Source organism: Ischnura elegans, chromosome X, assembly GCF_921293095.1.
Source record: "Ischnura elegans chromosome X, ioIscEleg1.1, whole genome shotgun sequence".
Lineage (NCBI taxonomy): Eukaryota > Metazoa > Arthropoda > Insecta > Odonata > Coenagrionidae > Ischnura > Ischnura elegans.
In genome coordinates this window covers 77120190-77146894 of record NC_060259.1, presented here as the reverse complement: position 1 = coordinate 77146894, position 26705 = coordinate 77120190, and the positions used below count along the sequence as shown (strand labels likewise).

Below are 26705 nucleotides of genomic sequence, written 5' to 3'. Positions count from 1 at the left end.
ATTTATATTTAGCCGTCGCGTTTTCGCGCGCTTGAAATTTTTCACTTTTCATTTAATCGCGAAAAATAGATATCGGCATTAAAAAATATAAAAGCGTGAAATACATACTCCAGGAGTAATAATATTTCGATTTGGGCAACAAAAAAATAATAGGAAACCACCCTATTCCCACCTAGGGTCCTATGTTACTACATCCTCTTCAAGTTACAAATTGGTTCCAAATATTTAAAGAAACACTTTCATATTCCTAGAACATCTCACCTTAATAAATCATTCATGGTAACAGCTGCCAGAATATGGAACTCAAGCGCTACCTGTTAGCATGGTACCCTGCTAACAGGTAAGCTTGGTTGAAATAAGGATTACTAATATCTTATCAAACGAAGGAAACTTTCCGACCATAGGAATTTTAATGGGTGCTTATCAAGAAATGTTTATCTGAGCTCTGTGACACATGCATGCATTGGTAATCTCAGACGATGTAAAACTCCTATCTACTCGTATAGAAACTAGGTCCCTGTGACGTCACGTAGTGGCATCGCATGGGCGCCAATCTGGCCTTTTTCAAATGAGGATAAAATTGACCCTTGCCATTCGTCTAAACCGGTATTTCTTAAACAAAATAATTTGTATATTATGAATACACTAATGGTGTGTAACGAATCGCAAGCAGTACCTTTGGTTTTCTTTGATGAAGGAAACTACCCTATTGCAATACAGTATCTACAATCGCGCGGAATAGCTGGAAAAGTTATGAATTTGATAAATTGCAGCATCATGAACATTAATTTCGCTTGCAGCCCTATTTTCTCGTGAAATTCGATCGCTCCGCCGTTAGTAATGAAAGAGTTGACTTTCTTGCTCCGTTTTAAATGTTTCAAGGTTGACAAAGCATCTAACGGTAAGCTGTAAAAACCATGTAATTCTAATAATGCTGACAATCAGTAAAACACTCCCATAGTCGAACTAAAATGAGACCATGATTGAGTGCCATTAATTTCAAGCAACCGTGAACGGGCCTAACGACAATTAATCGTAACATTCACATTGATTGCTATGGGATATTAAAGTTGACCAGGAACCAAACCACGGACCAAGAGATCTCCAGGCCACTGCGCAGTGAAATGGGGATTTTTAGCATATTACAGTGCGGTGACATTAATGTACAGAAAACATGATGTGGGATCTTCATTGTTTCCGTCCACTCCTCAATTTTGAATTTTAACCTGACGCCTTACGGCATTAGTATTGCTGCTAACGTCCCATTACATTAGAACAAGCGGTCTTATTTTCTCGTTTTTAGTGGCGTGTTAATCGTATTAAACTAAAGCTATTATCTTTAAAATTTCAAAGTGCGTAAGGTTAACTTTTCCAGGCATTTGCCTGTATTACAAATACCAAAACATTACATCTTGTAAATGCTCGAATAACATATTAATAGTAGAGATACGGGTAAAGACTAACGAAGATCTCGTCAATGTATAATGAACACTTCAAGATAATCATCAAGTATTAAACAAATATTCCTTGAAAAAAATAGACACGTCGAGCTAAAGACAGTGTTACCCAGATGTTAAGCGAATTAGGCTGGGAGCCGTTAGAGACTCGGAGGCTGCGCGCTAGGCTTAGATTGCTTGAACAATTAAGAATGGATATCTTTAATAGCGACACAGAGAACATAATCTTAGAGCCACACTATATTTCCAGGTCCGACAGAAGCGATAAATTAAGAGAGATTTTTTGCCGAACGGATAGATATAAGAATTCGTTTTTCCCCCGAACAATAAAGGACTTTAATAAACGCTTGTCCCAACCTCGTTAGAGCACTTCTTTTTTTTATATAGCTGTAAACGGCTGGTGTCCTAACACCCCCTGCCACACGCCTTTTAGGCGGCTTGCGGGGTATTATGTAGATGTAGATGTAGATGTAAAGAGGTGCGTTAGACTTCTAGGGGCGCTGAGCAGCCACAACGTCTTCTAATTTCCTTAATCCTCAAAAAATATTCGACCGAGATTCATGGTGTTAGACCTTCGCAGTTCATCCCAGATAGCAATGGAAGGGAATATGGACTTCCGAGAAGCCACAACCAGTTGAGAACCTCACACCTTCGCAAAAGCCGTCCACGGCGGTAAATGTGACACATTTCTAACGCGCCGCGTGAACTACGGAGGAATTCACATAAATTGCCTGGGTGAGACACGGAGACTCTCTTAGCCAAGCTCTTGTAAGTTTAATAATCCCTCCCGTGGCTGATTGCCACGATTTTTTCTCACGGCAATTAATTTTCACGCAAGTATTGCCGACGGGAGGACTACCTGAATGCAAATGAAAGTGGGTAATAAAATCCTCGACACTAGTTTTTCCGACTTTGGCAACCAAGCCCGAGGAGGATTATAAATAAGCCTTTCGCCTGCAATAGCCGTAATATCATTGATTAGGTCATGAAGTTCATCCAATGGCTAAGTAAATGGACGTCACTTCCGGAAACTGGGAAACTTGAGGTCGCCAGGTACATTCCTAGTAACAAGTTAATTCGGCCAGTGATTGTACGAAACGGTCAGAAAGGCAACATAAAGGCCGTTTTACACGGTACACGGAAATGCGCAATCTGACGTACGTGCGAAGGCGCAATCAAAATTGCGTCGTGTAAAGCGGTGAATTGCTAGAACACATGCGAGAATGCGTGGATGCGAGACGGCAAAATAGCCCATGTTCTAATTTCGTTCATGCTTTCGCGCAATTCCACGCCATTTTAGAAACTAATGGAGCTCTAACCTGCGCAATTCCGTGCCCCGTGTAAAACGGCCTATAGACATTGAGGTGTTAGCTATGAAAAACAGTTACTTCCACAATCTATTGAAAACTTACTTTTCGGATGTTACGCTATTATCGAGTACATAAATATGTACTCATGTACTTGACAATGGCGTGACAGCCGAAAACGGTGGTAATTTTTTAATAAATTGAGGAAGTAACGAAGTGTTTTTCATAGCTAATACAATCCAACACGTAGAAGCTTCAAGTTTCGATTTAATTTGAAGCGTTACTTTCGTTTGCAAGCACAACATTCCCTCATATTCCTTAAGGCCAAATTGGACCCATGGATTGGAAAGGTTCAATAAAATACGAATTTCGACTTCGATTTTGGCTATCACGACCTGGAAATTCGACTGGTGGAAACGAAGAGAGATTTTGCAGAATCAGAGGAAAATTTCGTCAACCTAACTCTTGGGTAGAAGAGCATGGTGACCCACAGCGTATAGAGTTGGACCACTGATGTAAGGATCCCGGAATCAGATCCCAGGTAAAGTTTTCGGGCACTCACAAACAAAAATCCTCGAAGAGCAGAGAGAGACTCGGCACGCTTAGCCCCCTAGACCCTATAACAATTCGCCTCTGACAACGTCTAGTGTTATTTCTTGCCATCCACACCAACCTGAGGGTTGAAATACTCCATGAGTGGACTCCTATTGACCGAAAAATAAGTCAATATTCTTCTATTGAGTAAAAAGTAATCAAACGATGTCATTTTTTTCGCATTCAGTTAATTAGAGTGAAATTGCAAACGGGAATATAAAAAAAAATTCTCATGCATATCTTTAAAAATTATCGTCTAGACTCAATATATATAACACATACGCATTAGTTTTTCGAGTTAAAATTAAAGGTCATTGTTTCCTAGAAAACTTTAATAAAAAAGGAAAACAGAACTACTAACACAACTTTTATGTCTACATAAAAAGAGACAAAGGCGAGTAATAGAGACATTTTCACGCAATAATCTCAAGAGATCCCAATATTTCATAAAGAAATTCACATACATGGCCACTCAGTGCATATCGGGAAGCATGGTAGCCTAGTGGCTAGAATTTGGCCGTTGACCGAAGGGTCCCAGGTTCAAATCCTGTACGAGATCCACTTAAATCATTACCGTAAACAGAAACAAACCTTCAGACATTTTAACACTGCCGCATGTGGCCCTAGCATTAACTCCGACCACTGACGCAACACTTCATATTTTCACCAGAGGAGCACAATGATGAAATTATTTTGAACTGGTCTTTTCTGCGCCGCGCGGCCTATGAGACACGGGAAGCTAGAGGTCCAGTGAAAGCTCCACACGACTCCTCTTGAAATAAACTTGATGTTGGAACCAATATTTCCCCTACCAATCCAACTACTCTTTCCGTGGACAAAGAATATACACCCCATTCCCACCACGGCCATTGCCAACTCCTGTCTTTCGGATGAACTCGACGGCAAAATCCGAAAATAATAGGTTCTGTTTACTCTGATTAGACACTAATTACTAATTTCACCAGCTCTTTCGTTATTCTGTTCCAATCAAAATTTTGTACTCCGTTCTTAAGTGAGCAGTTCTGTCGTTGAATATTAACTCTACCCAACAAATAATTTATAATAATAATAATTCATCTTCATTCGGCGAGACTGGGACTATAAATCTTCAATCTAACCCCTAGAAAAGTAGAAACTGATAAAATTCAAAACGTGGTAATCTGTAAGGTGACTCCCCAATGAAAGTTTCCATTTATCAGCTTAAAATAGAATGTTTAAAACTTATTGATTTAAAACGTTAACGTCAATTCTTACGCATATCAGGCCTGAGATGCATTCCCGCTTAAATATATAGCAAACCGACAAACCGCATCGCATAATAATGAACTCCCCCAAAACAACGACCTTAATTAGCCCCTTGTCCTGAGTCCACTAGAGTGATGGGTGAGAATTGTAGTGGCCTCTCTATAATGTAATGAAGAGCACGGTTTCGAATCTAAGGTCCTCACTTCGACCCGCGGGTAGTTTTTAAGCCCATATCCTTCCCGTTTTCTCACAATTAACATTTCAACCTAATTAATGAACCTCCCGACAAAACAACGACCTAAACCCGCACCTGCTTCGCTGTAAAAGCGCTATAAACATTACGGCCAAACCACGCAACTGTCGGGACCAACTACGTGGGCACCGACGGTTGGAGGGTGTGTTGGGGACGGGATCGGCCTGCCGCTCTTGTATCCGCGACGCTGAGTGGGCGTTGGAATATTTTCTTCATTGGGCGCAGACTCAAATTAGAAATTTTGTGGCTAAACGGTGGCAGATACGTCAAAATGCACGAAATGTTTGCCCCAGAAGACCAGTAACTCGTCAAAATCTATAGGGAAAGACCATAAAATATTATATTTTTAGAATTTTGACCCTCCCCCCAAAATTACATTCGAGCGAGGGTCAGGGGTTCACCTAGAGGTCTCAAATTTTTCAGGCCTTATTTTTGATCGGTCCCACAACTTTTTTTCATTGGGCCACATGGATTTGAAAAAAATCGATTTTTCCGATCCGCCCTAGTGTGCAGGCCTGTCGCCCGACGAAAACAGTCGGACCCGATGGTCGGGCGGTTGGTCCTGTCAGACCATCCAACCGCCGACCGCCCTATCCCGATTTCTGTGGCGTCGCAACGTCTGTACCGTTATCGGCTATTTTTGCGATCAATTTTAGGTTTGATCTGGCCAAGCAACAGCATGAAACACACTTCGCCCATCCTAAAATAATTTCGGAAATCATTTGCACCAAATCCTCGAAGTAAATTCATGTGGGTGAAACTTCAAGCAGCCACTTCTTCGCACATACTGTTCTCCCTTTTTTGATGCTATCAATGAGAACCTAATAATTAGGTTATCTTATCCCACATCCGAACTTATCCATTTGTAACTGTGATTGTAAACTTGTAAAACTGCACAGTGTTAAACGCAAAAATAAGTTTATGAGTAAAATATACAGAATTTTTAAAAAGTTAATAAATAATTATGTCACTAATGGTGCTAGTGAGCTGTCTTGCTGTCTCTATGCTGACACTGAATCGAAATAATATGGAGGGGGAAAAACTTGTATCCGACATTTACGACGTTAGTGTCTTTTTGTAATTTCTACATGTAGTTAACCGTATTCAACACAAAAAAGTCAATATTTGAAAGTCTCCCATATTTAAATCACCTGACTATTTTAAAGGGCAGTGTTTAAAATTCAAATGCCCTGCCCCAAAAATTTCGCGCGCCGAAATGCTAATTCTATTTGTCCCTTCCAAGATATGGTCACTTTACCTAATTGGCTAACGCCGAATCCATTTTTTTCCGAAAATTGCGGAGCCATTGCCAGAAATATCCGAAACCAACTTCACTCCACGCGATCACGTTGTGTGCTGAGGAATATTTGGTAAATTGGTCGGGACGGGTGGATTGGTTGGGACTTCTGTAGAGCTGGCCCCGACAGGGATGGTCGGGGAGTTCGGTCGTGTCGGGTGATCGGGTCGGAACGTGTGTAGCGCCTTGTCCACTTTCCGATCCACGACATTCAGCCCTGAAGATGGAGTACGACTCGTACCCGAATCGTCGGCAGCCATGGAGGAGATTATCCAGTGGGTCACACGAGCAGCCTTCACAACCAGCACACGCCGGGAAAACAACATTTTTTTTTTCATTCCCGAAAACTGATAACCTCTCACTGTCGCCAAAACAAAAAAGCCTCCTGATCCTCATCTGGTTCTCGAACTGAACGTGAAACAGAATGATACGCCGCAGAGCCGGATTGAAAAAATCCGCCTTTGCCAATTTCGCCACCCTCGAGTACACATACAGTTGGGAGTGCCAATCGCCGAGATAGAAAGGTTAACGTTAGTATTTACCGTACAGGGTGGAGAAAAATTGTGTCACGAAATGTTACTCAGGATAGCTGATAGCAGTGGATACGAAACCCTAGGGCCCGCTCGCGGGGTTACTCTCCCGGGCCAAAGTCTGAAGCTATAAGCTTATCACCTCTGCACCGCAGAAGGGGGAGGACAAGGCAGGAAAAAGGAAGGAGGCGCCGCCGCGATAGGAGCCCGACGACGCCTCCTGGGACAGGATAGGGAAGGAAGGAAAGAGGAATCCCGCACCGTCACAGAGGCGGGCGGGTCCTACTATTAGCGAAACCATAATTTAATGTTTCTACAAAAAAGAAAGATCTTCCTATGAGGAAGGAAAATCCTACGATTTTGCGTAGAGTATAGATGATAGCAGAGAGTATGAGGGTTCAAGGTGAACCCTTCAGGGATACAACACACCGGGGCCGGGAACCAAGCTCGTGGCTTATACGCCCGATCACCCGGGGAGGGGCTGGAGAGGAAGGGAAAAGGAAAGAGGTGCCGCCGGATGAGGAAAAACACTTCAACGCTACAGAAGCGAAGAAGGCCCACTAAATAGCGAAAACAAGCAAAGCTATTTATGTTCTAACGACTTTGGAGGATCATTCTATGAGGAAGAATGATCCAACGATCAAATCGTTAGATGACAGCTGATAGCAGTAGGAACCAAAATTACTGATGATGTTTAGGTCTAAATGCGACATTTTCAAACTACAGAAACCTCGAGCCAAGCGCTCCGAACTGCTGCGAGTTTGCCCTGTCGCCGGATGCTCTGAACAACTTATGAATTCGAATGCTTTGCCTGCCGGAGATCGCGATGCATCACATTACCCACAAGATGACGCAGAGTAAGTAAACTAACTCGGCGCCATCTTGTGGTTAAGACACCACGCTATTCACGTTTGAAAATGGCAACACATCTCCTCTGGGTGCAGTTTTTTCTTAATTAATAAAATCAAACGCGTATTTGTGTACTAGAGTATGCTTGAAAACAATCAGACTTCGTGAAATGGAAAAGATTGATAGAAAATTGTATTCCACATGAGTAGACAAACGAAATTAAATAAACGATACAAATGCTAAGCCGATCTGGTCATCATCGATTTTTAGTATAAAAAGTCAGAGGTTAACGTAGATCCACGTTCAACTTTCCAATCCCTAAATCGAATATATTATTATATAACTTCATTGAAATGCAGGACGTACCGATGTGTTCGTGATGCGAGGGGACGACCGCTGGAAGACAAAGAAGGCACGACACGCGGTGGCAGTGGCCTCACCTCATGTCCTAAACGCTAGAAATATTTCCGAGAGGAAACCACGCACCTGAGGCCCACAACAGCAGCGAGTGAACACTTGACCGATAAAACATAATTCATGTCAACACGTACGATAAGCTCACAGGCATAACCAACATTTCTTGGGAGCAACAAACACAAGCACTCCATTTTTGTAATTGAATACTAAATTATTATTTTTAGTCCTAAATTATTTTTAACCTAAGTTTTTACAGAAAAGTACCACTGCATCTATTCGTCTCAGCATAGGAAAATTTTTGACAGCTCCACTATTGCAAACCTTTTGTTTCCGTCTCCTTCAAGCAGCATCCCTATCCAATTACAGATTTACAAAGATAAAGGGCGCAAACCAGTCCTCTTCCTTGCGTCAAAATCAAGTATTTCCCGACAATTTTTTACATTATTATCGTTAAAGAACACGCATTGTCGATATATAAGGTCGGAGTAATTACATATTTACCGAAAGGCAATTTTCTTCGTACATTTACGGAGTCTTGGTACAAAGTCACAATAGCAACCAAAGTCTCTTACTCACAAAATCTCGAATGCACACTGATAAAACTTCCGGTCATCTCCATCGACAGGTCTCACGATCATTCGGTGATTCAACCCAAAAATTGCACCAGATGAGTGAGGGTAAATGTCAACTCAGGCTCAGCTATAGTCGAGCAAATTGCATACATTCATTCATGGTGGATTTCATATTGAGAATGTGCAAAGTTATCACCCGGAAATTGAAAATTTCAAATGAAACGAACTGAAACTAATAGTTAAGCCTTTTAATACCAAACTATTTCGTCCGGTATGCTAAAGAATGCCAGGGCTTTCTTTTTCAGGAATTTGAAGGTTTGCGTTTAAAACTTTACATAAATCCTAAAATGCATTTTCAAAGGGCTAACATTGGACAGAAAGCACTATATTCAGGATGGTAAAGGCATATCAGGTAATTATCATGGCAACACAAATAATGCCCTAATATTGCAAATGAAACGAACTGATACTAAAAGGTAACCACTCCTGTTTTGAAAGTAACTGAGGCAGGCGAGATGTAGAGAAAGGGCATCTTGACTTTATAATAAAGAGATAATACTTTTTCCAATAAATTCTGCAGTAACGTACGATGAGTTTCTACCGTAAGACCATTCTCAAGAATACAAACACTTCTCAATCTCCCGGAGCAATCGAGATTGACCTAACGGTCGTAACGTGTAATTTTATGAAAAAGTGCCATATCTTTATTATTTAGTCATGAATCCTGTTTCCTTCAAGAATTAACTAGCATAAAAAGAATGAATCAATCTTACATTTTCATACCAAGCATAGAAATAAATATTTATCTTTACCTAAACCTGAATTGACAAAACATTCAACCCGGCAGGAAACTTAAATCTATAATGAAGTAAAACAGTTGTAATTTTTTGCACTATATGTATTTATAACACTCAATTGACCCAGGTTCAGGCACTTAATGCCACTATCAGCATACACCTGCTGCAAACAAGTTGTAGTTACACATAGCTTCCTGGGGCCGGTTTATCAAAGGTACAAATTCTCTAATTACAATTAAATCACCAGTGAGAAGTGGATTATCTCACACATATAAAAGTTGGCGTTTCCACAACTGCAGCTTGTGTGTAATATTTTTACCTTTAGAATGACATTACGCCCCGAAACCTTGGTCGTTTGAGTGTTTTAAATATATAGTGTGGAAAATTACATCTGTTTTATTACAACATGAACGCTAAATATTTCCACAAGGTGAAGCCTGATACTCTTTTATGCGTAGGAAACTTAAGTTTATAAAGACCAAACATGAGTCCCATCCTCCACGACATATATCCACACAACGCATCCAACATCCGGTTTATCAAAGGCATTAACTCACAATTAAAAAGACATAAACTTACATTAAATCACCTGTGCGCAGTGGAATTTATCACACAAATAACAGTTCGCTTTTCCATAGGCGTTTGGAAAAGTGCGAATGCATACGAATCCACCCGTTGGCCGGCCCCCAAGTGAAAAATCTACGAGTCACACGCTACACTAGTTAACCACAAATTAGAATACACTAACTCCTAGACACGTTAAAAGTTCACCAAACTTGGGAAAGTATTTCTTCTAGTTCTCCGACTTGCGTGTTTCGGAAACTTAGAAATTTTGTGAGCACTACACCTCCGTTAAAAACAAATTTCAATAGCCATGTTTTACATCTTAAATCGCAATGTTTATTACGACAAGAGCAACAACTTTTACGGCGATACTATCATAATGTGTGAACGAAACGTACTTTATTCATGCCATCAAATCACACACTTACAAATCAAACGAATCATAAATCATTTTTTTTAAACCGTATTAATAACGAAAAGATACTTTTCGAGTCTAGGGATGTTTGCTTACAATCGTAATTCGATTTACGATTCAATGATTTCGACGTCTACTATAGAAAAACGAGTCATGGTTTCATTGTATAGTACTAAAAAACACTTTGAACGGAATGTTTGCGCTACACACAGATTCCAACGCACTACTCTTTGATTCCCGTCAAAAATAGAGGCGATAAAGTGGAAGGAGCAGAGGTATGTGTTTTGGGAGTGGATCTAGTTTGGAAGCAAGTCTTGCTATCCACAAACGTCAACGACACATACTCCAAGAAATGTAGAAAGTTCACCGAATTTCTAGTCCTTCTTCTAATATTTCTTCTAGGCCTCCAGTTTGAGTGTTTTGGAGACCAAGCAATAAGAAGCAGGAGGTTTGCGAGGATGATTATTTAATAAGTACGTCTTATTGCCGTAGGATACCACGTTTGGCGTACTAATGGCATTATTCAAACATTTCGAATTACGGAAATGTAATGATTAAAATTTAGTTTAGTGCTAACTAAGAAAGTGCAAATTAGGGCGTGCCGTTTATTTCCTCGGGACGAAAAGATGAATTTTGAATTTACACCGATGAAGTAATCATACGCATGTTCTTTCTAGCATTTTCATAACATTAGAGTCAATTGCTGGGGATTTCAAAGTAGTTTAGTCGCACAAAAATGCTATAAAACAGACATACGGTGACGTAAATAATTTTGAATACATTAACAAGTTAATTTCTCACAGCAAAGTCCTTCTCTGACACCTTCTTCCGTAGTATGTTCACATCATCAAATGGGGGAGATTTATCGCCATAATGTTAACGTTTTCACGATTAAATAAATATATAATGAAAACTTTGTTAAAATCCACACAGGTTGATTAGGTAAAATCTTGATCGGTTTCAACACTCCCATATGGTTCTCATGAGGAAAAAAAACTTTTTCTCACGGCGATTACGTTAGTTTACCTATGCTTAGGTAAGGGGGCAGTTGGAAATGAAAGAGAATGAAAGGTAGTGAATGATTATGGCAAGGAAGTGAGTAAACGGGCGGGGGTGGACGTGATAAGATATCTTTAGGGAGAAGTGACGGGTAATTGGTAGAGAGGAAAATGGTGCAATGGAATGTAGTTAACAAACAGATGCTTCGCCAACAGCCACGCATATGTCATAATAGGGTGGTTTCCAATTATTTTTATACTGCCTAAATCGAAAGGTTATCACTCCTGGAGTACGTATTTCACGCTTTTAGAGTTTTTAATGACGATACCTAAATGTAAAAATTTACAAGCGTGCGAAAACGCGACGGCTACGTATGAATGCTGGGAAAACACCGTGTGACGTCATTCTGGTTCCCGCTGTCGCCATTTGAGGTGACCTTGGGGCGAGGCTTTGAGCGCTGATACGACGCAGGATGCTAGCAGGTAGCAGGCGCCAATCTGGTATTTTTCAAATGCGGTTAAAATTGACCATTGCCATTCGTCTAAACTGGGATTTCTAAAACCAAATAATTTGTATATTATGAATACACTAATCGAATCACAATCAATTCCTTTCATTTTCTTTGATGAAGGAAACTACCCTATTTCCACATTTTCAATAAAATCGAGTTTAGCACCTTTGCCAAATATACCTAAAATATCCGCTTTAAAATCAGACGCATGGATACATTTTAACAAATCAATTGCAAAAAATAATTTTTTTTCACCATGGATATAAGATCTAAAACAATATGCTGTCCTTACACCAAAAATCCTACGTTAAAACAATAACATCTCTCTGTGTTACTAGTCAACATATAAACATTACATTTTTCTACTTCTTCAAAAATTTCTTCGGAGTAGAAAAATAAACGACCCCGCATTTACAAATTATTAAAAAAGCATGCATTCACTTTGGCCCATCCTATAATATTTCTTCACCTAACCGATTCACTTTTCCAAAAAAGTATTTTCCTCTATTTTAATCCGAGGGAGTGATTGACATTGTGTAAATGAAGCCAAGTTGACATTTTTAATTGCAAGTTTTCTTTGTTTCCCCGCGAGTAATGTGTCTATAAGGGAAGCCTCACACAGATTTCTTATAGCAATTTTTTATAGCGGATGGCGCTTTTTTGATTCTTACTTCAGCAACCTAGCAATAATAAGTACTTTAAAAAAAACTATAAGGACATGACAAAGTTTTCAATGCATATTTATTTAGTCACAAATTCGAACTCGAACACAAATCATTTAAGTTGGGTGTATTAAGTTTCGTCTGCGTCACATCCTCGCTAGGAATATGATAAACTCATCGATGATATAATTATGTGAGTTATCAATCATTCGCCATTTTAACACCTCAAGACGTTCTTCAGGACTAGAGACTCTTATGGTGCTCCATGAGTCGAATGAGTGCGAGAGTTCATCGTTAGCGAATCTCGAAAAATCGGCAGCCAAGAATTGGTGAAATCGTTACAATGGTAACTACAAAACTTGGATTACCTAGCACAATTTTTTAAGAAAAACTTTGAGAATCTCCTTTTAGATCTTCTGATAAAAATAACTGCTTAAAGGATATTGAGGTAGCAAATCCTCGCGATAAAACTTATGACCTTGACATTTCTAAGTTCAATTTGCGATTAAAATTACTAACAAAAGGCAAAAGAACTGTGATGAATTCGTAAAAGTCCACAGAATATAATTATTCTGGCTTATACTATCCATAATTGAATTGAGAATTAACATTTGAAAAGTACTAAATTAGAACTCAGTTAACTCAGAATTTGAAAAGTACTAAATAGATTTCCATTGCCCGGAGTATTTATTTCAAAACCCGTCATAGAAAGAAGATAACCATATCTCAATCACAAGGAATAAGGAAACCGTAAAATTGAGGGAATAACATTCGTCTTATGCTATAAAGATCACTGTAGGCGGCTGGCCTCGTGAACACGATTCTCTCCGCTATTATGCACTTGTAGCGATTGCGACGCATATTTTAAGGACTAACACAAATACGCTAAAGAAAACCCATCTCCTCTACACATCAATCTTATTTAAGGTGAAGACTTATCTCTGATAGCAACCTAGATTATCTACAGCCATGTCAAGCGTAAGGACGGTTATTGGCTGAATTACAAACATCACAAAATAATTGCATAAAATGTGATCTATCCTCATTGAAGAGCTATTTTAGTTTTCTATGAATCTATAAAATATCTTAAAACGCAAACTTTATCAATCCTGATCGGAGATGAATGGATTCAGTCAATTATCTTCCGTAACCATTGTAAAAAAATATAACCACGAATTTTACACAGTATTGCAAGGGCAGTAAGTTTATAGTAACAAGTAACTTGGGTGCCATTGTTCATCTAAAATGGCAAAAGAAAAAAGAAAATAAACTTGTACAAGGAACACAGAATTCAAAAAAATTTCACGAGTTATCACGTCACAATTAATGAAGCATGGTTAAGTTCTCGAATTCCAAATAAAACGAACAAATTATAAGCGACCGACGAATCCAGTTCCTATCAAGATAAAGGCAGAGCAACAAGACAGATGAGATTTTTTAGTGATTTTACATAATTATAATTTAATACACTTCTAATTTCCTAACTACTTGGAGGAAAACTTGACGAATATTCGTTACCTACGTTTTACGAATTCGTTACGTATTTGTTACGAACGATTCATTATGCTAAAACGCAACATTCGTTATGTTTTGAAGTAACGTAACACTTTTCCAATGACTGGAACGAAAAATACTTCACGATTGGACAAAGGAAAGAGCTTGAGTAACAAATACCGGGGGTAAAAATGAAACCGGGGAACTGAGGGATCTTCTGAAGTGCCTGCACGACACTTATGTAAAAATGAGCGGTATTAATGGTAAAAGAAAAACAAAGAGTCCGTAGGAAAAAATGCACGTGGGCAGGGCCAGCGGTCGGTGGACCCCGATGGGGACATGGCTTCGAGACCGCAGAGAACGCAGAGAAACCGCGACGCAAAGCCGCCCTAAGAATAGAGCGATGCCGAAGGGAGGACAAGGTCGCAGAACACCAGGTGGGAAACAAGACTCCGAGCCGAAATCTTACGTCGAGCCAGACATCACACAAGGAGTGGGTACACAGACTGATAGATGAGGAAACGTGCATCACAACAAGCATCATTGCCGACCTTCGGGTATCCATTCGGTAACAAAACCCAAGCCGCATCTACTAAATCCTACTGCGTCGAGTATGCCATATCATATCATCAGCATCTTCACTGTCAAAACAGAGAAGGATAATGCTATGATGGTATTCATTCACATACACATTAGCTTTCACGAACTGGCTAATATTCCCCAAAGCGTGGAAAACGAAGACGATGAACGTTGATGCCTCACTTCATTGTCTTTCGACTCGAATTATGACGAAACGTCACGAAAATCCGAGGAAGTGAGCAACGAACAAAATAAATCCTCATCAGCCACGACTACGCAGAATAGCTCCAACTCTTTACTCCGTGACTCAACGCATCCCTTCCAAGAAAATAGCACTAAAACCAGAGACGTTGAGATGAAATACTATTTCACAACATACTGGCGAGTCCCAGATAAAAATATGAACGGAGTACTTGTTGCGCAAACGATACCAGTCACCACATAAACATTTAAGCACTAAATAAACTCACTCTGAAAATGAATCGCACACGCAACATAAATAAACGAAGAGAGCAAGCCAAACCCTTGATAGGATAAAGAGATTTCCCACAAGTTATGAAAATTAACAACTTTGGATTTTACAACTTAACCTTCATTCGTCGACTAGTTTCAATAAACTGCATTATTTTCAAGACTAGTGAAAATTATAAAGTGTATGGTATGGTATTTGTAGGAGGCGACCGCCAGCTGAGGTCATTTGCGTCACGAGGGAAGGATGGGTAAGGAAGGGTGGAGAGAAACCTGGCGTCGGCATTAGCCTGCTTTTAACGAAAGGCGCCAAGGGGGCCACGGCTTAACGTCCCATCCGACTGACGGTGTGTTGTGCTTGAAATGCCCTCCACACATAATTCAAGCTGGGATCGGGAAGTCACTGAAAAATCTCTGCCACTGCCGGGATTGGAACCCGAGACTACGGGGCGGGAAGCCAACACACTAGCCACAACACCAACCCTATCCCCATGATACAGTGTACTGAAACTAGTCGATGATTAAACGATTAAGTTGTAGAAAGCAAAGTTATTATTTTTCCTAACTCAAAATGGAATTCTACAAGGTTAAGGCCTCAATGATTCAGGGATTTCGCAGAGTTGTCACCGGAGGGACGCACCATTCCGCAGGGCTGGGGGCGCAGGGCGGCGGCAGCCCTACCACGCGCGGTGCCACGTCCACGAGGGACGGCTCCATGTCCAGAAGCATCTTGAGGTCGTGGTCAGGCGCGGGCGAGGGCGGAGGCGATGGCGGCAACATCCGCCCCATCCGCTCCACTATTTCCTGGAACTCGTCGAGCTGCGCGCGGGTGCGCGGGTCTTCGCCGCCGTAGCTCGCGCTGCGCGGCGGCGGCGCGGGCGCCTGGAGCAACGTGGCGGGAGGGTCGCACGAGCGGGCCGGGCCCCTCGCGGGGTGCGGGCGCGGCCGGGCTTCCATCCACGCCCGAGCGCCGACTATTTCTGCGCGGATAGTTGAGCGCGCTCCAACGGGGAGGAGAGGCGCTAGGGTGCGGGGCCGAGCGAGCGGAGCCAATAATTTTCGGAATTGGTGTTTCAAACGACGCGCATTCTAAAAAAAGCGCAGCAATTGCGAGGAGGCCCCCTTTCGAGTCTCAAATGTAAGGCATTAATAGCGCGTTCCTTCGAATGATGAAGCTTCCGAGAATAGATCACCTTGACGGCAAAAAAAACAAAAGGGCCACTTTGACCCCGACATCGAGTGACCCTCGACGCTCACCCAGTTCCGGGGTTTCAGGTGGTAGATTTTCGACAGCAAGATCCAAAGCTAGTACTTATCGCATGTGTTTTTGAAAAAATGTTTTGCCGTCATACTGTTCGAGTCATACTGTCATCACTGCTCGAGTCTACAAATCAAAATGCGAGTACACAGCATGTGTATGCTTCAATTCTAATATTATCCATTAGCTTTTTGCAATTTGCAAATTTAAGCTAAATGTGCCGACCGTGGCGCTATTTTAGGCAACTAACCTGATTTGACTTAAATGAGAGCAATTAAAATAATTCAATTCAAGGTAATTATTGAAAGAGTGGTCCAGTGACGATCATTCATTTTAATGTTACCTATGACTAATGGTTTAACGAAAATTAATCAGTTTTTTGCCAAAAAGACATATTTTCTAGCTGCAACCAACATTTTCCTACGCTAACACAAGTTTGCCCATAATGACAGCAAACTATCGGAAATAATTCAAAGCATCGGCGTAACTAGGAATATCCTTATGGGGGATGGGATGGCCTGGGATTCCCCACCCTCCCCACGAAAACTTTTGAAAAATGACATGCTTGGAAATACATTTTACACAATTTTGGCCCTAAAAATTTAACTTTAAGCAGATGCAGTTATTATACGTCAAAAAGCTATACAAGTTTTAAATATATTTCTATTTCTCTGAGGCTTTGGTACCCGCGGCACCCGAGGAGGCTGAGGATCTATCCTCTAATAGTTACGCCACTGATTCGAAGAGTGGTACAGTGACGAGCCTTCATTTTATTGTTATCGCATGACTAATGGTATAACAAAAATGTATCAGTTTATTTGCCAAATAGACATGCATTGTAGCTGCAATCAACATTTTTCCTACGCTAACACAAGTTCGCAACTGGATAAATGTGGATTTTTAAACGCAATTTCCAGAAATTATAGAACGAAAAGCCAGTTTTTTGTTATCATCAGTCGGTGAAGTGAAGATATTACTTTGAAGTTTTGACACTATCGCGTTCACTGAACTAATCACCTTTAGAGAAACCTTAATGTTTTGCTTAATTCGTGATGCAAGGAAAAGACAATCCCAAACATTTTACAATGCGACAAACTTAACATATCTTCATATTTTATACTTAGCTATTTCCAGGTAAAAAGAGGAACACGGTGGACCAGCAGAGTGGGTGTTGGGTTACTAATAGGAAGGTGCTCAGTTCTACCTCCGAGCGGTCGACACCCGAAACAAAAATCCTTGAAGGGCGAGTTGACCTAGGAAAAGAAACTGCCCCACCCCCTATACTGAATGCGGGGTATAACATGCCTATGGCTCAGTTTGAGATGTACACTACTCTCACCAATGCAAAACAACCTTCAAGTAATATCACTGATTGAGTCACTTAGCATAAAAACATTATCCCCGTATTCAATTCTTATGAATTAAAAACTTAGGATGCATTTCAATGTTTTAACGATAATGCAAGCCCGCTGTCATTACGACGACGATCTTTTCAAGTCTACCTACCTCTCTCTACGCATGAAAATTGAAGACAAACATAGACTTCGATAGCTTTCTCGTAAAAAAAATGTTTGAATATCGTTTGAAGTCGTGCTTCAATAAACTCTTGATTCATGCTGTTATTTGCACAATTCCACAACATTATTATAGTACAAATATCACCATAAATATTAAAACTTCCAAGAAGAGAAGCATACCGTGGTTGAATATATTTATGAATTCATGTATAATTGACCTTTCGTTCTATTGTTCTACGAACATGATTTATACTTTCTTAATACAGAAAACAAGTTTTTTACAGAAATCATATGTCGTACAGTGGGCTGGACAGAATTATTAAATGTCGAGGTAGGAACCTGACCTTGAAAAAATTGATTGGCAACTAATAAATATGGTGACAATTGCTAAATGCATTCGCTGCAGTCTCGATATAGACATGCAAACACGACAAAAAATTCTACGTTACGGCTTTTTTTCAGATCTCTTGGATAATCATAAAATTAAACTCCCGCTGACGCTACTGAAATATTTCAACACATCAACAAGGCATGCCACTATCATTCAATTTCTCTAAGGTAGGTAAAATTTACTACGTACGGAGGATAAAGTACGATAAATATGATGACATAGTGTCTCAAAGCGTTACTGAAAGAATAACCGATACTTAAGTAACCACCTCTTCATTTATTCATGCGCCAAATATGAACAAAGCTTCAGTTACGACTCAGTAATACGGATTCTCATGAGGAGAATGATATCTCGACCTAGAAGAGGAATAATGGAAACATAAATGGCATGAACGAAAATTGTCGTTCAATTCACCCATTGACTCCATGATGCCGGAAATACCATATATATGAGGACCCTCTTGCACGACCGTAATAAATTGTTTTCAAAGAGTATAAAATACAAAAGAATCCTCATCATATCTTTTTTTTTTATTCATCAGAGGTTCCTGACGAAACAACGCAATTTATGCACGGTTATACTGTGTGAATCTAAAGTGCTTCTGGAAACGGGCAAATAAACGACATATGTTAAATAATTCCAATGATTCGACATATTATACATAATATTACATCGCTATAGGACCGATATAAATCGATAATAACTTAGGCAGTCAAAAACATTTTGCATTGCACGGGAATTTAAACTCACAATCTCAAAATCAAAGTTCAAAGGTTCAAAATCTCTCCAACTCTGTGAACATAATAGAAAAGATATCACCTTTACAGAACACCCATTTTTTATTCCATGGATATTCCAAAAGCGTCAGGAAGTGCTTAACCGAAACGATTTTCCAATAAAACAAAAAAACGCAGTTTCTTAGAAATTCCTGTCATGTTTTCATGCCTGCTTATAGACAACAGCGAATATCCATAGCAATTGGCATCCAATACACTAATTGCCAAACGTTTTAACAGTTTTTCAAAGTTTCAGGTTCCTATCTCAAAAAACCTCATTTTATAATTTTTCGACTCTTTTCTATTGCATACATTGAGTGTTGACAGGATAGTTAACAAAACATACCACTTCGTGGCTATTAAAATGGAAAATTGTTTTTAATAGCAAACTGATAAACAACAGAAAACTAGTCCTATCCGTAGTCTCTGAATCCGAATTGAAAGACAAGAAACGGCAATAATAGCGATCCAAACAGACATAACCTTTCATATATAAACATAAAGAGAAAATACCATTTCTCTATGCGCAACAATCATAAAATTTGTCGATCTCATCAATTTATTCCGTTTTTTTTCCTCCGCCTTCCCTTGAGGCAGTCGAGAATTAATTATCATCCCAACTTAGAAACGTAAAAGACGACGCCCACTACCGCGTGAAGTCTTGAGAAGATTAGGAGATTAAATGAGACAATTTAAACACGCCCACTTAAGTCGATACTAGGAATTATAGAACAATAAAATATGACGACAACAAATTACCACTTGCAATTCAATACAATTCTGAATATGAGAATTCATTTTAACGTAGCATTTAGCACTGTAAGAAAATAATTTTCAACCAATACTAAAAGATGATTAACAATGAAATTAAAACATTCGTATCTTCTACAAGACACAATTTAATATCAGCAAAGCATTTTTTAACTCTTCCTCCGCTCGGGCCATTTCCTTGTGTTAATGAAAACGACTAACATTTTGGAGTAAATATACTAAGATCAAAGCCAAGGGTCGGCAACCCTTCTACGCCCAAGGTACAACTGTTTAAATTTGAGCCGTTATCGGGGCCGCAAAGTTTTTCGTTTCCATGCGATATTTTAAACTGATAATTAACAGTCTGTACTACAACAACATAAATGTAAAAACGAACAAACGCATGTTCAAACATTTAAATCAACATACACAGTACTTCATTACTTTTTCACCAACAACAGTCAACAATATCTAGCTCACACGCGGTGAAAACTCGAAAAATCGAGAAAACAAACCAACAGCCGCTCCGCAAAAATCTCGGAACCCGTGATGACATACACGTTTCCCGAAGTACCGTGTGTTTCAACATGAGTAGCGGGGTTTTAACGCATTCTTATATTTATTACACTAAACTAACAGCTATAAGTATTACATCAAATGACAGAGCAACTCAAACAGTTTTACTTATAGGCTTACAAGTATTCAATGTGAGAACCATTCGTCGCACGGCACACGTCAAGACAATATGCGAGTTCTTCGCAAACGTTGATTAGGTTCTTTCGAGTAATTGCTGCAAGCGCTTTCTAACGGATGGCGGAGGAAACTCTGAGTGCACATGCACGCTGTTGCCAAAACCAAACTGTTTGAGTTGCTCTTCCATTTTATGCATCAATTTTAGCTATAACTTAAGTGCATTAAATACTCTAAAGCGTTAAAACCCCGCTTTTAATTTTGAAACATCAGGTATATCTAATGATACCCTTGAGCCTGCAACTACGATCTTTTGATTACGATTTCCCATTAGTACATGTAGGAGTATTTCTAGCAATGAGTACATCACTCGGGAACAACGTGCCTAAACAAATTCTAATAGCAGTCGCTTCTTGCATTTGAAAACGGCAAGCAGAAAATGTCAATGCATGAATAAATTTTCTCTCTGTACATTTATTGCATCCACACGTGCTCTGGCACATACATATAATTCTCATGATATTTATCATAATATGCTAGGTATATAAAGCTAATAGAAGCGATGAAATGCTACTGATGCAAACGGTACCTCATTCGAATGAGCAAACAGATGCTTGAAGACAAAAGTAACGATCTCATAAAAGTGTAGGTCGAACTAATCAAGGATTTGATAAAAGGGGTTTACTTTTCTAATAAAATCAACGACTACATTAGAAAAATACTCATAAAGTAATAGGCACTGGTAATTTGATTTATTTCCCTCGATTTCCCATCATTACTGCTTTCTTTTGATATTATTCGTATTTCAACATCTTCTACAGTAATGTTCAATTCTTCTTTATTAAAATAGCTAATACCTTAAGAGGTTCACCTGCAAGAACAAGCAATCTCTGACCGTTGACTCCCACAAAGAAATACTTTGCACACATATCAGAGCGACAGTGTGTTTCAATTCATTCCTGATAAGAAAGTTACAGAATTGAGGAAATACCAAGATAATGATTTCCACGAAGCAAATTACGAAAATCATTATTTTTGCACCTGTTAGAGGTAACGTCCTCGAAGGCATACGTGGATGTGAGAGATTTGGGTGCTGCAATTATGGAATACCATGCAAGGAATACCACGATAATTATTTCCATGAAGCAACGTATAAAATCGTTTCAAGCTTGACTTGGTGGAAGTTCGATATATTCATAATGTAAACACAAATGGTAATTTCCACACTATAGTACAAACCTCAACTACCGACCATGGTTTCGAAGAAATATTATGTCATTTTCTACCTTGACAACAGTGGCGCCGGCTTCATGGGGCCTGTGGGGCCGGAGCCACCTCAAAAATTCGTCATGAGTGTGAGGAAAAAATGTGTCAGGCTTGTCGATTTTCCCCGGGGTGTCCAGATATCGAGGTTTCAGTTTTTAGGGTTCTAATGTTGATCATATGACTCTTCTAAAATTCTTAAAAAATTTAAAACTCACTACTTTTCAAGTTTCCCGTGGCAAGATCCCCGGTTTGCCCCCCCCCCCCCCCCAATATTTTTTATAAGTCGGCATCCCTGCTTGACAATGACACAATATGTTGAAGCCATGGTGTAGTTTAGTTTTGAATTAAAGCGTGGGAATAACCATTTGTGTTTTTGTCGTGGACTCATGAAGAAAATCAGGCAAATAATTATTTTTGCACTAGTTAGAGGTGATGTTCTGCAGTGCACATGTAATATGAGAGATTTGGGGGCTGAAATTGTAGTAAGATATAGAAAATGCGGACGTGATCAAAAGAAGCTTATTTAAGACGAATTATCAATCGCGCTAAGCCGGTCTTTTTGTGGCCTATACCTCGTTTAATACAAAAGAATCATTTTTAAACCCTCAGTATGGACGGAGAGGACCCTAAGATCCGACCATACCACAAGTTCGAAAATTATAACTCGAACATTAAAATGTAACACACGAGAGAAAAATTGAGATAGCTGCAAATTACTTTAAATTCCCCAAAATTCTCAACATGACAGCGCAAGTGTGAAACCAGTAATACTCCACGAATGAAAGACAAAACACCACCGGTCGAGCGAGAGTGATGCGTCCTCATAAGGGCTGAAGCTCATAAAAACATTTTCCCGACTTTCGTGCCTTATCCAAAAGCGTAAAACGTCATTCGGGGAGGGAGGGAGCTCTTTAGATAACTAAGTATCCCACTGCGTAAGAAACCAGTCCATTCCAATCATTTACGGCAAACTATTAAGCGAAGGAACAAACAAGACAATTCAGTCAACGAAATGCGTGCTATCTTCGGTAGAGCGAACCAGTGTCAATGAAAAACACTAATCGCCATGCACATGATTTTTACAGTTCAGATGGAAACGGTGTAAGCCCATTTGCAAGTACCGTATTACATACCATTACCAACTCACTGTTAACACAAAGCGAAAAAAGCAAGTTATTTTCGACTTCTACCAAGGAAGTATAAGAGACTACATTCGTATTCTGCAGGATTTGGCCGACGATATTTCATACTAAATTGGTATCTGCAAGTCTTCTATTAACGTGTGTCCCCATAGAGTATGTACATATATACTTACTCTATGGTGTCACCCATCCAACTTGTCTATGTTGTTTGCAATCACTCGACGCGTTGATATATTCGATTCTATTTCAAATATAAGACTTTTGCATACTATAGGCTACTCAACCAATGTTTTGACGGTGAGTTCGCACCTTTGTGCTAAATATATAGGTAAAACCGGGCTTTCTTACATGAATTTAAGGCTAATAACATATTTATAACAAGAGCCACTTTTGAGGTTTTAAATTTATATCAAATTTCAATACAAAATTTATAATTTTACACGGCACAATGGAGAAAAAAGGGTGGCCAGCCGCTGTCTTACGGACCTCAACAAGGTTTTAAGCTAACCGGTCTTTACTCGCGTCCTGTTAAATAATTCACATATTTTTCGATATCGTGTAATTTCATGCACAATAAATCTAATTTCCAGGGGTGTTACATAGAGTCTACTGAATAGGCCGACCGCCAATTGATTTAATTCCTCGCAGCGGGACTAAACGTGTATGCAAATAATAGATTGATTAAATAATTACGCCCAATCCAAATTTAGCAATCGACAGTGCTTCGTTAACATCCTAAGCACTAACACATTCTCATATTCTAACAGCGTGAGCTTTGTTTACGTGCTAGTCAGCTTTCCACGACGTTGAAAATACAATGTAGTTTTGGCCGCCTAAGATATTAACAAGCCTTAAGATATTCATTCCAGAAGTTCCAGGATTCAGATCTTCCGTTTTGGAAAACACTATGACAGACTGTGATTAGGATGGACTAGGAACTCAAGAAAAAGAATATTTCGATTGGTGGTGAATGAGACCATAATGCTCAATGCAAAACATTCAAAAAGAAAACGATATTTTAACATCAGCGAGAAGTGAGGAAAAATGAAATTTTAGACTTCCTTTCCAACCATAATATACATGGAAATTTCGGTGAATAAATAGGGTTTTGATAAATATCATGACATAATCTAACTAGAACTTAATGGGCGGATTATCAATACACACCGGCGTAAGTACTACAAATTTCTCGGGAATCATAACAAATTCTTCATTTAACAAGCCAGATAATACATGATATTGCCAGATAAACACAGAAATGGTTGCTGAGAAAACCAGGAAAATATTTGCTATTATAAGTACGAATCTACATTCGAGTCAGCTTTCCACCACGAAAAAAAACAATGTAGTCATGGTCGCCTTAGATGTCAACAAGGATTCGGATATTAATTCCATTTTTAAAAAGTGGTGCCTCTATTGCGGGGAAGATATATAATATGGATTCCAGCATAACAAATAATGATGCCACTTTATTCTTCCCCCTCATTTTGATTTCAAATGAAAGAATTTACCTTCTCGCTCATGACGCGATAATACATACCTTTGGTTGATATTCATCAAAGAAGAATTAGTAATTTTTTAAAAATATTTAACCTAAGTATTAAAATATAAAAATAAATAAAATGTTAAGAAAATTGTAATAATACGTGAGAATATTGGGGCACAAGGTATCGAATATCACAGGAAAATTTGCATGTGCTCGAAGGCAGATTCACCACCTCGGATTTTGATATCAAACCGAAAATCACCGAACCGGGAACTTTTTGTTATATCTAATAATAACAAAACCTAGCAGCCATCGTCCTGCCCGCCTAAATTTCTCCCCCTAGGAATAATTAGGTACCTCACTAATCGAAATACGAATTAAAAATCACCCAAACTCCCTATACAATCGACTATAAATCGCATTGCATTTCAAATTGACACCCAAAAAATTAATTATAGTCACAAACACTATAACTGTAATTACAAATACTTGTAAATAAAAAACACTTTTGTAGATAACATGAAAATGTGAAATTTTTAGCTAAAAACTTGATTTTTTTAAATGCGAGTCGTGAAAGAAAATTGGTTGAAAGAATTGGAAAGAGCATTTACTCAGCTTTCTGTATTTTTAATAATCTCAGCCCCCTGCCTTCATTTCAAGTAATTTTAAAAAGCTGACGTGGAAAATTATTTGAGATAATTGTAAAATTCATACATTCAGATATCCCTAAAAAATCACAATCCTCTATCTAAATTGAAATTACCTTTTAAAAAAGAAACCGCTGCACTGAAACCAAAGCTAAGCCAAAGGACAATAAACACAACTCATTATATGCAAGTGGTCAAATTTGCTGTGAATTTTTATTTATTTCCGATTCGAGTACTATGCTGATATAGTACTATCATGGTTTTTCAACACTAACTATTTTCTGTTCCATATAAATAAAAGTTTTAGACCCAGAATATGAACGCAGCTTTCCAAAATTACTTCAACTTCAATCCCAAGATTTACTAAAATTGGTTACCGATTGCTGGTAGAATACTTTTAAAATCAATAAATATTTAGACGATGAAAAACGGGGGATCACGGCTGTTTTTGAAAATTTGTGTGACGTAACGACGAAACCTTTTTTCGATTTGGGACCACAGGGCGGGGACTCCCCGCCATGCCTCGAATTCCACGACGACGAAACAATCTGTACCAAACTACAAAAAAGAGGCTGGGCTGCCTCACCTCACTGCAGTGACTGCTCGATTTTTTTTATCCTATCGTAAAAATAATTTTTCAACACATGGACCTAATTACAAGCAATATAAATTGATCGGATGGATAAAAATCAATGGAGTAACAATACAAATATTAAAAAGTTTCACGAGTTTATTTTAGAAATGATATTTCAAACTTTAAAAAATGAGTGGCAAAGTTAAATCAACACCTAGTTATACTGAAAAAATTGAAATTAAAATGGGTGAAAAGCAGATGAACTCCTTAATCTACACTCATTGAGTTATAAAACCGCAGGCGCCCTCAAGGGGTTATAAGGATGGAAAACCCTCTCCCTCATCCCCCAATACTGTACTGATAAACACTTCTTGGTCCGGCGCCCTAGCCTTTTGAGGCCTGCAATTTATAGGATATTTGCGGGGAAGGTACAAGTATATAAAAATTAAACTCACACAAATCGAGAACTAATCCATGGTTTTATATGCACCTTATTATTTGAAACATATATTTTTATGCTTATTTATTTATTTTTTGCAAGAACAATACCTTCGTGCAAATAGTCCAAAATAATTTCTTGGTGTGTAGTCACTAATAAAAAATAAAAAAACGTAAAAATACGTGACCGGACAACGACCGCTGGAAGTGGAAACACGTACCTTTACGTGAGCGGACTATTATGTGTTAAGATACCGAGAGTATACCCTACGAACCTTGGACCAACTCTAACAACCTTGGAAACGGATGTTTTTTCCAAATCTTCTCGGGAAAGGGCAGTGGAAGGGTGTCTAACCCTTTTAGCCCGTACTAATTCACAGGGGTGCCGACTTACAAAAAATATTGGGGGGGCCCAAACCGGGGATCTTGCCCCGGGAAATTTTATAAGTAGTGAGTTTTAAGTTTTTTAATTATTTTAGAAGAGACATATGATCAACATTAGAACCCTAATAACTCGAATCTCGACATCTGGACACTCCGGGGAAAATCGACAAGCCTGACACATTTTTTCCTCGCATCCATAACGAATTTTTGAGGGGGCTCGGGCCCCCTCAGGCCCCATGGAGTTGGCGCCACTGCTAATGCAAATATCGATGACGCCCACGTTCACAAGGATTGACGAACAGTTGCAGAAGATATATTTCTACCGCATCGATGTGCGAATGATTACATTTTATACTGTGTGGAAAAAAGGAAATGG

General features: G+C 39.2%; 1 protein-coding gene across 4 annotated transcripts in view; it reads right to left on the bottom strand.

Annotated features, from left to right (window-relative positions):
- LOC124170486 (transcription factor EC) overlaps nt 1–26705 on the bottom strand; it is a 195868-nt gene that overhangs the window by 167582 nt on the left and 1581 nt on the right. For 2 of the 4 annotated variants that reach the window (XM_046549226.1, XM_046549228.1), the window contains exon 1: nt 15651–15990. The exons of 1 other annotated variant lie outside the window; for it this stretch is intronic. In XM_046549226.1, coding sequence (XP_046405182.1) covers nt 15651–15967 — 317 coding nt within the window. In that variant the 5' untranslated portion in view covers nt 15968–15990. Of the gene's footprint in view, nt 1–15650; nt 15991–26705 lie in introns of those variants that run through there. One more of the 4 variants, XM_046549229.1, reaches the window with a different exon arrangement.